At 39.2% G+C, this 13,208-nt stretch overlaps 1 protein-coding gene across 3 annotated transcripts in view; it reads left to right on the forward strand.

Moving 5' to 3' along the window:
- The first annotated feature begins 2,176 nt into the window (after positions 1 to 2,176).
- Positions 2,177 to 13,208, forward strand: part of LOC106611155 (sprouty-related, EVH1 domain-containing protein 1) — a 104,510-nt gene continuing 93,478 nt past the window's right edge. The window contains exons 1-2 of one of the 3 annotated variants that reach the window (XM_014211058.2): positions 2,179 to 2,841; positions 4,228 to 4,305. In XM_014211058.2, the coding sequence (XP_014066533.1) occupies positions 4,289 to 4,305 (17 nt within the window). In that variant the 5' untranslated portion in view covers positions 2,179 to 2,841; positions 4,228 to 4,288. Of the gene's footprint in view, positions 2,842 to 4,227; positions 4,306 to 13,208 lie in introns of all 3 variants that reach the window. The other 2 variants (XM_014211056.2, XM_014211057.2) reach the window with 2 other exon arrangements.

Consider the following 13,208-nt stretch of genomic DNA (forward strand, 5'->3'; position numbering starts at 1 on the left):
AACAAACTGACTTCCTGAACTCTGAATAGTCCTCCAAAGTATAGAGGCAATGCTAGTGGAAAATTTCAAAGATGGTCATTGTTTTACTGCTCAAATGAAACAAGGGACACTTTATTTGAGCTTGTGGACCTAAGCCTAAACATGAGGACACTCAATTCTATTAAAGGAGGGGTGAAAAGTGTAGTACTGTAACCTACTTTTCAAATTGAATTAATTGTATAAACCCATTGCCACAAAGGTCTGTTTGGTGACATCAACATGCTTATAAGACTGCAAATAACATGGCAATTGAGTCTGAACCATATTGATTTTTTTGTAAATGAACTAAAAATAACTTTGTTCCAAGAGTATCAGCAGCAAAAAAAATGTTTTTTCTTAATTTAAGGTTAATGTTAGGTATAAGGTTAGCAGTGTGGTTAAATTTAGGGTTAGGTTTAAAATCTAACTTTAAGAAGAGAAATTGTAGAAATAGGCGGGATTTAGCCAAAAGTATGACTTTGTGGCTGTGGTAATTAGTGACGACCACAGTTTGTGCCACAGCCTTATGTATCAGCTGTATAAAACAAGCTGCATGGGAGCCAGTGAAATACAAAGAAACTTCTCACACAACATACTGTCACTATGACAACCGGGCAGAATCATTTAGCCCGATTTCTCGCTATTACAGAGAGCACAGAAATCCAATAGCGTTAAAGTCTTATATAACCACCACATTGGTTTCTCATGGCATATGACATCTCACAGGAGTGAATAAGATTAATGCATATCATATGAATTTGGGGTTAAATTGTCAATTGGTATTGCTTTTGTTTTCTGGCTGTCTTTATGTCACAAAATAAAAATGTCCAATGGTTGTTTGCAGAATGCCAATGTAATAGCACGATATACTACATTCACACTATCTTTTGGAGAAACATGTAGTTAGAACAATACAATAATCATAATAAAGTTAAAGATCTGTGAACATGAGTGGGTAGTGTTTTTCAAAGGTTTACTTACACTTGCTGGTTAATGTAATTTTATAAAATAATCTATTATTTACATTACATTTTTATTTGTTTAACACTTCCCTGCCCACTACATGATTCCACCTGTGCCACCCCACAGCCTTGATGTCCCCACCACCACTCCACAATGCAGAAAACAGCAAAAACAAAGAAAAAAACCCCGAACGAGTTGGCGTCCAAACTTTTGACTGGCACTGCACATATAACAATCACAAATGTAGTGCACTGGGTCTTTTCCTAGTCTTGTATAATAAATCATCTATTGTTTTATAAAGCTATGGCTGTGAAAGGCAAAAATAATTGGCTAACTTTATTCTCTGTCTTCAAATGTAATTTCAATCGGAATAATGTTTATATTGTTGTCTATTAGTATCACCTTTTGCATCCAAGAAGACGGTCAAAACGGATATCCTGGTCCGAAGCAAATATATTGAAGATTACTCATTTACCTGGCCGGATCAAAAAGTCACTGCAGATACAATATACTTTTCTGGATTCTTTTTAACACTTCCCATCATGGTGATGCCAACATGAAACAATCATTTTCTGGAATTCAAACAAATTACATTCATCATCATTCACATATCTGGCCTCAGACCTACTCTTGAGATCAAGCCTACAGCCAATGAATGAGAAAACGATTGAAGAATACAGCTGTAGCCTTCGTTCTCTGTTATTTTAAACCATGAAGTGGGATCTGATGTAATTCCACGTGCTGCCCCATGTATTCGGCTCATATGTCTATACAATCTCCTCCATTTTATAGCACTAGTCTTCCAGTACGAAAGCAGTTGTTTTCTGTGACGCTAAAGGCGCGAAATGCAACCCACACCAACATAATCTACACATGATAGCCTATTGATGGTGGTATCACACACACAATCCTTCTCACAGATTATTTTTTATTTTTCGTGCTATCACACAGACGCTTCCTTTTTCTGTATCACTGCGTGATTGAAGGGAAAGTTCTGTTGGGAAGTGCAGGGACTACTTTAGGTCAATTTTGGATATAAATAATCTGAATATATTTCTAATGACACAGGCATATTTGATCAAATGTTTCTCACATATGGTTAGAGTTGATGTAAGCAATAGTATTTATAGTTGAGAATCCTTTGACATATCATATGTATTTTTTTTGCAGTCACGCGGAAGGATTTCATTGAACTGGTGGTCGACGCTTCCGCCCAGTTTTCCGATGTTCATTGCTCGAGTTGAAAATGGAGTTCGATTAAAGCAGATGTCCAACAACTTCTTCGGGAAAATGTAACTCACTGTATTTGCCTTTTGTATTTCAATTTCTTAATATAAATTATGTTGTACCTTTTTTCCAGCTGTGGAGGCTATAATTCAACGTGCACCGACACATTGACGGACCAACCAGCGCTTTTTAAGTGTTGTCCTGGACCTGAAGTTGGAGAGGGGAATGCTCGATAGCTAGCCACTAATAACGTGCCAAATGTCGGTTTTATTTTGAACACTTTTTAGCATCTGAACGCATTGGATTTCGTTTTACCGAAGAGGATGACGAAGATGTGCATTTTGTTGTGGTTGGATTTTACTTCCAGGGAAAATAAAATTAATAATCGGTTGTCATTCCTCCTCGCAATTGAGTTACAAAATTAGCTAGGCTACTTGGTTTTCCTAAAAGAGCTCAGTTATGCATGCACCATTGTAAGACAATTAACTTTTATACAATATCTAGGGCTTTTATGCGAAAGAAAATGGTGATATTTGCGGTTTATTTCCCCGCCGTCACTGCGTCCTCGATGCTATTGCCAGGATTTGGATCCCCGTGAGAAAAAATGAGCGAAGATTCAACAAATCCAAACGAGTGAGTACATTTTTATCCCACATTCTAGAACGCGATGATAATTCTGCCTTCATGTATCTAATCTTCACTGCAATGATTTGCACGATTCTAAATTACTCTGTTCCACTATGATCCTTGGTTCTACAAATACAATTGTGAGAACTTTCATATTTAAATGAGATTACTATTGAAGTAATAAATACACATCCATTTATTTTGTTTGGTTTGTTTTCCGTGATCACAACAACGTGTGTTGGGACTTGATGCAATAGAAATAAAACCGTCTTATTATATTATGGCAACGGCAGATGCTAAATGTAATTTTGACGACTGTATAGAAAATGTACAATCCACTCTAACATTAGCCTCATAATTAATGCAATATATATGATAGTTGTTTCATCAAGACTGTCTTTGAAAAATACCTTATGATTGGACTGCAATTGGATAATATCTATTGCTATTTCAGAATGTATGTGTGACTAAATCGTGTAATTTATTACAATCACTGTGGCTAGATTTGTGTTTAAGCGTAGGATTTAAGAAGATTTATATGCTTACTGTACCTACTCTAAAATTATATTGTCATAAGATTGAATATTATACAATAGTGTTTTCTTGACATTTGATAGCATGTTACTCTGTTAATGTAGAGGTTTTAAAAATGTGTATTCTATCAATATCATTATTTTTTTCAATTGAAATGCGGCTGTAAACTGGTTGCTGCAAAAGTAAAAGACGCCATTTTTTTCTCAATAGCACTCATTTGCATATCACAATCTCCATTCATATTTTTTTTTATTAAATGGACTTATTGCGTTCCAAATGTGACTGGGCTACGCCCGGAAAGCAACATTTATGTGAATTGAAATAAGGTCCTTTGTGTCGCTGTAAATCCGTATTGTTTTAATGGGCTGATCTCTTGCGTGGCTTGTTGACAGTCAGTGAGAAATATCTGCTCGGGAGGTGCTGCGGGCACGTGACCCCTTCCATTCATAAAGAGTACCTGGGTGCCCATTCACAGTATAGTGTCTCGCAACTCACTGGCGATCACACAAACATTTGGAATGAGCTTAATCCGGATGTAGACATGACAGACATCCATTCATTTAAAAACAAATAAATCATGCACTGATGATTTGCTCTTATCGCAGTCTTCTGATGCTCTCAACTGACGTCCATATTTTTTATTCTAGATGGTTGAAATCTGTTCCTATGCTGACATTTCCATCGTTTTTGAGTCCGAAAGACGCCCATGCTCGCACACAACAGGTTGATTGATTTAAAGTGGGGGAAAAAGGACTCTTGTCCTTGAACTAGGGAATGTAGGCATATTGTTGTTTCATATTCAATATATTACATAAGCAGGGACCATGATGTATGGTGCTTTGCGTTTGTTCTTCCTAGTGACTGCAGCAGCACAACACATAAGATGGCCAACATATGATGCAATTGAAGATCAAGGAAGATGGTGGGAAAAGAACAGTAAGCCCTGCCTGAATCATTTTTATATTTATGCTGGCTGGAATTTACCCTCAGTCTAGCAGCTGTTGTACATAACGTACGCTTCTGATGACAAAGAACACACAAAGAAGCAAGATGTTTTTAATGTCACTGGATGCCATTTTGATACATTTGGGCTACACTATTGTATCAAATGTTAAGGTCTATCAGGTTTTGTACTTGTAAAGCATATGACAGAGCCATTGCAATGTGTATCTTCCGGTTTCTCCTCACAACAGCATTAAAGTTAACCATGTCAATGAGTAGCCAAGGACAATCATTAAACCACACTTATTGTTGTGAGTCGTAAGTGTGTGAATACAATGGGATGCTCAGTAGGTTACATTGTCGTCTTGTTGGGAGTTTCTGGACAATTCTCTGTTAGCATCACGGGCATAGTAATATATAATTCATTACAGCTTGTTGCTTCATCAAATGATCACAAAGCTGTGTGATGAATAAAATGTGGTTGAATGTGTGTGCTACTCACTCACACGCGAAGATGCACTCATACAGGTTATTAAAAGCTTTTTTGCTGTGAATGTGAAATGCATACCACCATGTTAAATATCCAGTCTGCATGATACACTGAAAAGAGGAAGGGCTAGGCCTAACATGGCCTACTCTCTGTGTGTGTGTGTGAGTGTGTGTGGTCGAAGAAGGTAGCGTAGTCCTCCAGATAAGCAACAATAATCACACAGAGAAAGTAGAAGAACCAGGGTGTTTCTGTCTTGGACTATAGGAGACATATACTTACGAGGGAGCTTAGAAGTAGTCTTTAATAAGGTTCTTCTGCCATCCAGGGATTTACGATATTACAAGCATAGTTAACAAGGGTGGGCTAAAAAAGCAAAACAAAAAGCCCAAAATGATAACGAAATAGCAAAATCACACATGCTGTTAGCTAAATGCCAATGAGAAAATACTAACATAAACTAATTGCAAAGAATGGCACATCCAGCTCATAAAGTTATACAAGCATAGGTAGTAGCTTCCGAATGTCATTATCAGTGAGTGTGGACATTTTACAAGCGAAAGTGAGTGAGAGAAACTGCAAATTAATGAACATAGTTGTGATGCATGCTTTCCTGAAGGAAGAGCAGCATGTGTACGGAGCAGAGGGGAGGGAAAAAAAATGCTAGTAGGAAGCACAGGGGAATAATTACATTTTATGTCTGGCATTGGTAAGGTCATTAATAAATAAGTAGGGTTAGCCTAATGGTTTTCGATTGATGTTCTGTCTTCTGTTTAGCCTAGTTTGCCAGTCAGGTGATTCCTCTCGGACTCCTCTTTTTACTATCTGTGTGATTGATTTGACAGCTCAGCATTTGTCTGTCAATGTGAGCTGTCATGATCTTATAACCTGGGGGACTGTTCTGCCCCTCGCTCCATTCCTCTGACAGGCTTTTTCCAAAAGAATTCCCACAAACAACAACTGATTGAATGTGAGTATTGTGCCTCTACGACAGAGCATCGCTCCTTCAGCTGTTCGGCTAGTCGTTTATGGTGGTGGTAATTGCTCAGGTTATGTGCTGTGGAACTCTGTGAAATAATGTTTCGTAGGCTACGTTTTGTTAATCTCTTTAGGCTAGTGTTTCAGGTGACGCATTCTAATGGAGGAAATGAATAGCCTACATACACAACTGGTGCCTTTCCATCAAGACTTACCCCCACATCAGTGGGCAGCCAGTGTTTTAGGGCGGCAGGTAGTCTAGCGGTTAGAGTGTTGGGCCTGTAACCAAAAGGTTGCTGGTTCTGGAGAAAAGTCTGAGCCTTTGGTAAAACACTAGGGTAAATCCTGCTGGAAATGCGCCACGCCTGTAGTTTTGAAGCCTGAATGTAGCCTTGGCCTACACACTCCTCCTAGGCCTGAGTTTCAAGTACCAATTGGTGTGAAGTAGGCTTGGGCGGTATCCAGATTTTCACACTGTTCTTCTGCCATCCTGGGATTTACGGTATTACTGGCATAGCACACAAGGGGGTGCTAAAAGTGCCCATTGAGCCTCTACAAAAAAGTATGAAAACGTCTACATGCACTCTGGATAAGAGAGTCTGTTACATTGCTAAAATGCCTTTAGCTAAATGCTAACGAGCGAAAACTAAAACTAATTGAAAAGATGAGCAAATCCAGCTCATAAAGTTATACAAGCATAGCTAGTAGTTACCAAATGTCATTTTCAGTGAGTGTGGACATTTACAAGTGAATGAGAGAAATTGTGCAAATGAACAAAGTTGTGATGCATGCTTTTCTGAAGGAAGAGCACTGAACAGAAGAACAGAGGGGGGATAAACGCTAGTAGGAAGCACAGGCAGCTAGCTGTACAGAACTTTGACTTCTCGAACACGGCAGAAAGACGTTATAAGATATCTGATGGCAAACATTTAGTAGTGAATTGCATACGTGTAACTTCATCGCCTCAAGTGCGCCGCACAACAGACATTCCGATATACAGTACCAGTCAAAAGTTTGGACACACCTACTCATTCAAGGGTTTTTCTTTATTTTTACTATTTTCTACATTGTAGAATAATAGTGAAGACACAAACTATGAAATAACACATGGAATCATGTAGTAACCAAAAAAGTGTTAAATCCAAAATATATTTGAGATTCTTCAATGTAGCCATCCTTTGCCTTGACAGCTTTGAACACTTTGGCATTCGCTCAACAAGCTTCATGAGGTAGTCACCTGGGATGCATTTCAATTAACAGGAGTGCCTTGTTAAAAGTTAATTTGTGGAATTTCTTTCCTTAATGCTTTTGAGCCAATCAGTTTTGTTGTAATAAGGTAGGTGGTATATAGAATAAGGTGGTATATAGAAGATAGCCCTAAAGAAACCACTACTAAAGGACACCAATGAGAAGAAGACTTGCTTGGGCTAAGAAACACAAGCAATGGACATTAGACCAGTGGAAATTTGTCCTTTGGTCTGATGAGTCCAAATGTAAGATTTTTAGTTCCAACTGCCGTGTCTTTGTGAGACGCAGAGTAGGTGAACGGATGATATCTGCATGTGTGATTCCCACCGTGAAGCATGGAGGAGGTGTGATGGTTTGGGAGTGCTTTGCCTGTAACACTTTTGTTGATTTTATTTAGAATTCAATGCCAACTTAACCAGCATGGCTACCACAGCGTTCAGTGGCGATACTCCATCCCATCTGGTTGGCACTTAGTGAGATTATCATTTGTTTTTCATCAGGACAATGACCCAACACATCTCCAGGCTGTGTAAGGGTATTTTTGACCAAGGAGAGTGATGGAGAGCTGAATCAGATGACCTGGCATGCACAATGAGCCAACCTCAACCCAATTGAAATGGTTTGGGATGAGTTGGACCCCTGAGTGATTGAAAAGTAACCAACAACTGCTCAGCATGTGTGGGAACTCCTTCAAGATTGTTGGAAAAGCATTCCTCATGAAGCTGGTTGAGAATGCCAAGAGTGTGCAAAGCTGTCATCAAGGCAAAAGGTGGCTACTTTTGAAGAATATAAAATATATTTTGGTTTGTGTAACACTTTTTTGGTTCTACATGATTCCATATTTGTTATTTCGTTGTTTTGATGTCTTCTATTCTAAAATGTAGAAAATAGTAAAAATAAAGACCCTTGAATGAGTTGGTGTGTCCAAACTTCTGACTTGTACTGTATATACAACTTTTGTATTGAATGTACATAGAATGCTTTCTCCCATTGTGCTCTTTACAACAAACACGTGTCTGGCTCAACAGTTTTGGGGAACTAGGGTAAGCTTCATAATGTGACTGTTGAAGGGAAGAAAGCAATATGCTTCATCTCTCAACGAATTGCACAAGTTGACTGCAGGTATTAACTTCCAAAGTAGCCACAAATATTCCAATTTATGGAAACTACAAATAGTTTTGATGGTATTGGAAAAACCATCTCGTGGCATTTTCTAAATACCCCAGTATATGGCATATACGGTATTCCGCCCAAGCCTAGTGTGAAGTGGGTAGTCAAAGGCTTTAGAGGTCCTCAGAGTTGTCTGTTGTTTTGCTTCTGTATTCTTTTGGGGAATTAGCCTTTTGATAGTTTCTGGCCACTGCTCTGTATTGATTGAATTGGAACTTGTCATCTGTGCAAACAAAATGTGCGAAGGAAGTTTTGGTGTTACATAGGCTAACAACCTGACTTTGGATTGAGTCAGAGCGCATTGTTCTTTTCTAACTATATCAGCAGGCTGGCCTAGTAGGTTGTCAAACGATCACTGATTCTTGCTCCCACTTATCTCAAGATATATCTTTTGCCAAATGTCAAATGTATTTTTCCTGCCGCAATGTCATAATTTCTCCTTTTGTTCTTTACCTATTTTTAACATATGTGAATTAGCTATGGAGGATAAGCTTGGGTGGTATACCATATATACCGGGGTATTTGAAAATGGCCACGGGATAGTTTCTCAATATCGTTGACTATTTATTTTGAAGTTGTTTAAGTACATTTTAATATTTGTATCTACTTTTTAAGTATATACCTGCAGTCAACCAGTGCAATATGTTAAGAGATAAAGACGAACGCATTCTTCATTTCACCTGTCACAAAATGTTTCATTATAACGTTTACCGGTAGTCCCCAGTCATATGGTGTTTGTTTACAAGCACACAACTACGAGAGACCGTAGCCTTGAGAGTCACTCACTGTTGTGCAGCACGAGGCAGGTGATCTAGTTACAGTATGGAATTCACAACTAAGTGTTTGCCAGCTAGATAACTTAACTATTAAAGGGACACTTTGGGATTTTGGCTATGATGCCCTTTATCTACTTCCCCAGAGTAAGATGAACTTGTGGATACCATTTTTATGTCTCTGTGTCCAGTTTGAAGGGAGTTTCATGAGCCAATGCATACTAGCGTTGCCCATAGGCTTCCAGTACTAGCATGCTAAGGATGTCGAAAATGTTCTAAATGCTCTGCAGTTGTGGATTTGGTTTGCTAATTTAGTAGCTAGTTAGCTAAGTGGTTAGCTTCTTCCAAAATAAATCATTGTTGGTAACAGCAGAGAATCCCCTCTTGGATCTGTCCTAATATTTGTTTTGTGCTTGCAGCAAACTGAGTAGCTTTTTTGAGTTACTAGTATAACTTTATGAGCTGGGATGTCTGTCCTGCAAATAGTTTAGGTCAGACTGTATAAAATGTTTAATGCACACATCAGCATTTCGTTATTCTCTATGGGATTTTACATGTACCAAGCCTAATGGAGGATGAGCAGTTGTTTAATCTGTGAAATTACCCTGTGTACAGGATAATTATAGTCTGCTTTTCTGTTAGATGGTGTTGTATTGTTTACATGACAATACTTCTCTATAAATCTGTCTGGATGAATGGGATGATTTGTTACTGACAGTGTGTTACTGTGCAACTGAGCAGGCCCTGTACAGTATGAATGTAGTCTGTTCTGGCTGTTCTCTTCCCATGGCCAGAGTTACGATTCGGTATATTTTAAACCTGAGCAACTTCCCTATTGTAATTCTCATTTCCTCTTAAAAGTATTTTAGGAGCAGACTTAAACTAGTAAATATCATCAGTGTATTTGGATCGAAGTACATTTTTTTTCCCCCTCATTCTTTAAAACCGCACTGTATCCATTTAGTTGACTGCCTCAACAATCAAGACAAAACGATAACACGTATGCAATGCCCATGTTAACTTTGAAAATTCTAGGCTATGCTGTGTCGTATTAGACCAGGCTAAAAAATCCTCCACATTTTTCTTTTTGTCACCAGATGTATAGTGACATCTTTTTTTTCAAGGAGTTCTCTCTGTTGTGCCCTGGCCATATTACAATGCTTCTACGAAATTCTTTGAGCAATAAAACGTCAGAATTGTAGGTATTGTTTTCAGTTGTGCTGCTGCATGAAGGCTTTGCTGGGAGCTGCTGCAGCTGAGGTAAGATGGTTCTTTCCTGCAAGACCACTGACATGAAAGGGCACAGATGTAAATCCTAAACCTTGTCTTTTGATTTAGTTTCCAAACTCTTTGAAAACAGGAAGGAGTTGGGGCCTGTGAGTGTATTCGCATGTGTACATGCTTGTCTAGTGTGTGTGTTTGTGTCTATAAAATATAAGTAGGTTTTGGCTAGATGAGGTGATTGAAGCAAACATAACTTCATTTTATAGAAGGAATCTTTTATGAACCAATCGTTTGACCGGGTATGTAGCCTATTATATCATCTGCTAAGTCATCTTATTAGCCATTTTTAGGAATTGAACCTGACTTTTTATGAGAAGCCACTTCTCCAATGTGTAGTCTACACCTGTGAAGTGATTCTCACAAGGTCTTCTAGCTAGAACACTTTTCAACGCAGTTGTTCTTTACAGTGTGCTAGATTGTAATGGGCAGTACAGTAGTCTAGTTTGTTTGATGGTTTCTTTAAAACTCGCCACAATGTGAATATTTTTTTAGTAGTATGCTGTGGTTGTGATGCTTTAACAACAGTGTCGATTACAGGGATAGTTTACAGCATACTAATGCGCTATTTCTGTAATTGTTAACAACCATGGTGGATGGATGATGGCTTCTTTACAGCATGGTGCATTCCTTGTAATGAGGTCTTGCTTCTTCTCAGCCTTGTCCTAGTACCCGTTCCTAGCACTCCCCAGTCTTAAATCTGAGATTCTGCAGTAACTATTGCAATTAGAAGCAAGGTCTCCAAAGACTACTTTCACATCAAAGCCGCCCGTAGACGCCGTAGCAGTCCAAATTTGCCATTCCTCTTTTTCTGTAATGGTGAGTGCAAGGTTTTAATTATGATCATCTCACTATGTGGTGCTTTGATGTTTGAGAATAGTTTAGGGCCTTTTGATACAGATATGGGATTCTTTTGATTTATTTCAGTACACCGGTGCTGGGGTACCCAGGACATTGTCGTTGGTGTTACAGGCCCAAACGTGTAATGAGGTTGGTTAGCATTGGTGTGAGGCAGAAAATCATTGTTACAGAAACATTGCTGGAGTAGTTTGGCATGGTGCTTTAGTGCCCGTTCAGATTTACTAGACTTGTTACCAGCACCGGTGTTCACATTAGCTACACTTACCGTGGCTTCAGCGACAATATGTTCTCTCTGCCCACCTCTAGTATTGTAAATCTCACAGGATGCTATGCGAGCATCTTCTCATCTTAACCATTAGACCTACAGTACTTCAATAATTCAACATGATACACCAATTCACACGTACAGTGAGGGAAAAAAGGATTTGATCCCCTGCTGATTTTGTACGTTTGCCCACTGATAAAGAAATGATCAGTCTATAATTTTAATGGTAAGTTTATTTGAACAGTAAGAGACAGAATAACAACAACAAAAAATCCAGAAAAACGCATGTCAAAAATGTTATAAAATGATTTGCATTTTAATGAGGGAAATAAGTATTTGATCCCCTCTCAATCAGAAAGATTTCTGGCTCCCAGGTACATTTAATACATTGCAAATATATTAAAAATAAACTGAAATCACATTTGCTGCACCTTTTGGCAGTGATTACAGTCTTGAGACTTCTTGGGTATAACGCATTAACCTTGGCACACCTGTATTTGGGGAGTTTCTCCCATTCTTCTCTGCAGATCTTCTCAAGCTCTGTCAGGTTGGATGGGGAGCGTCGCTGCACAGCTATTTTCACGTCTCCAGAGATGTTCGATCTTGTCCAGGCTCTGGATGGGCCACTCAAGGACATTCTGAGACTTTTCCCAATGCCACTCCTGCATTGTCTTAGCTTTGCTTAGGGTTGTTGTCCTGTTGGAAGGTGAACCTTCACCCTAGTCTGAGGTCCTGAGTGCCCTGGAGCAGGTTTTCATCAAGGATCTCTCTACTTTCCTCTGTTCATTTTTCCCCTCGATCCTGACTAGTCTCCCAGTCCCTGCTGCTGAAAACATTCCCACAGCATGATTCTGCCACCACCATGCTTCACCATGGGGATGGTGCCAGGTTTCCTCCACATGTGACGCTTGGCATTCAGGCCAAGGAATTCAATCTTGGTTTCATCAGCCCAGAGAATCTTGTTTCTCATGGTCCGAGAGTCCTTCAGGTGCCTTTTGGCAAACTCCAAGCAGGATGTCATGTGCCTTTCACTGAGGAGTGGCTTCCGTCTGGCCACTCTACCATAAAGATCTGATTTGGTGGAGTGCTGCAGAGATGGTTGTCCTTCTGTAAGGTTCCCCCATCTCCACAGAGGAACTCTAGAGCTCTGTCAGTGACCATCGGGTTCTTGGTCACCTCTCTGACTAAGGCCCTTATCCCCCGTTTGCTCAGTTTTGTCGGGCAGCCAGCTCTAGGAAGTCTTGGTGCTTCCAAACTTCTTCAGTTTAAGAATGATGGAGGCCACTGTGTTCTTGGGGACCTTCAATGCTGCAGACATTTTTTGGTACCCTTCCCCAGATTTGTGACTCAACACAATCCTGTCTTGGAGCTCTTTCGACAATTCCTTAAAATCCTTTGGTTTTTGCTCTGACATGCACTGTCAACTGTGGGACCTTTATATAGACCTGTGTGTGCCTTTCCAAATCATGTCCAATCAATGTAATTTACCACAGGTGGACTACAAGTTGTAGAAACATCTCAAGGATGATCACTGGAAACCGGATGCACTGGAGTTCAATTTTGAGTCTCATAGCAAAGCGTAAATAAGGTATATCTGTTTTTTATTTTTAATAAATGTGCAAACATTTCGAAAAACCTGTTTCAACGCTTTGTCATTATGGGGTAGTATGTGTAGATTAGGTATTTTTTTATTTAATCTATTTTCTAATAAGGCTGTAATGTAACAATGTGAAAAAAGTCAAGGGGTTTGAGTATTTTCCGAATGCAATTTATACAGTGCCTTCAGAAAGTATTCTTAGCCCTTGACTTTTTCCATGTTTCAGCCTAAATTCAA

This window comes from Salmo salar, chromosome ssa09, assembly GCF_905237065.1.
Source record: "Salmo salar chromosome ssa09, Ssal_v3.1, whole genome shotgun sequence".
Taxonomy (NCBI): domain Eukaryota; kingdom Metazoa; phylum Chordata; class Actinopteri; order Salmoniformes; family Salmonidae; genus Salmo; species Salmo salar.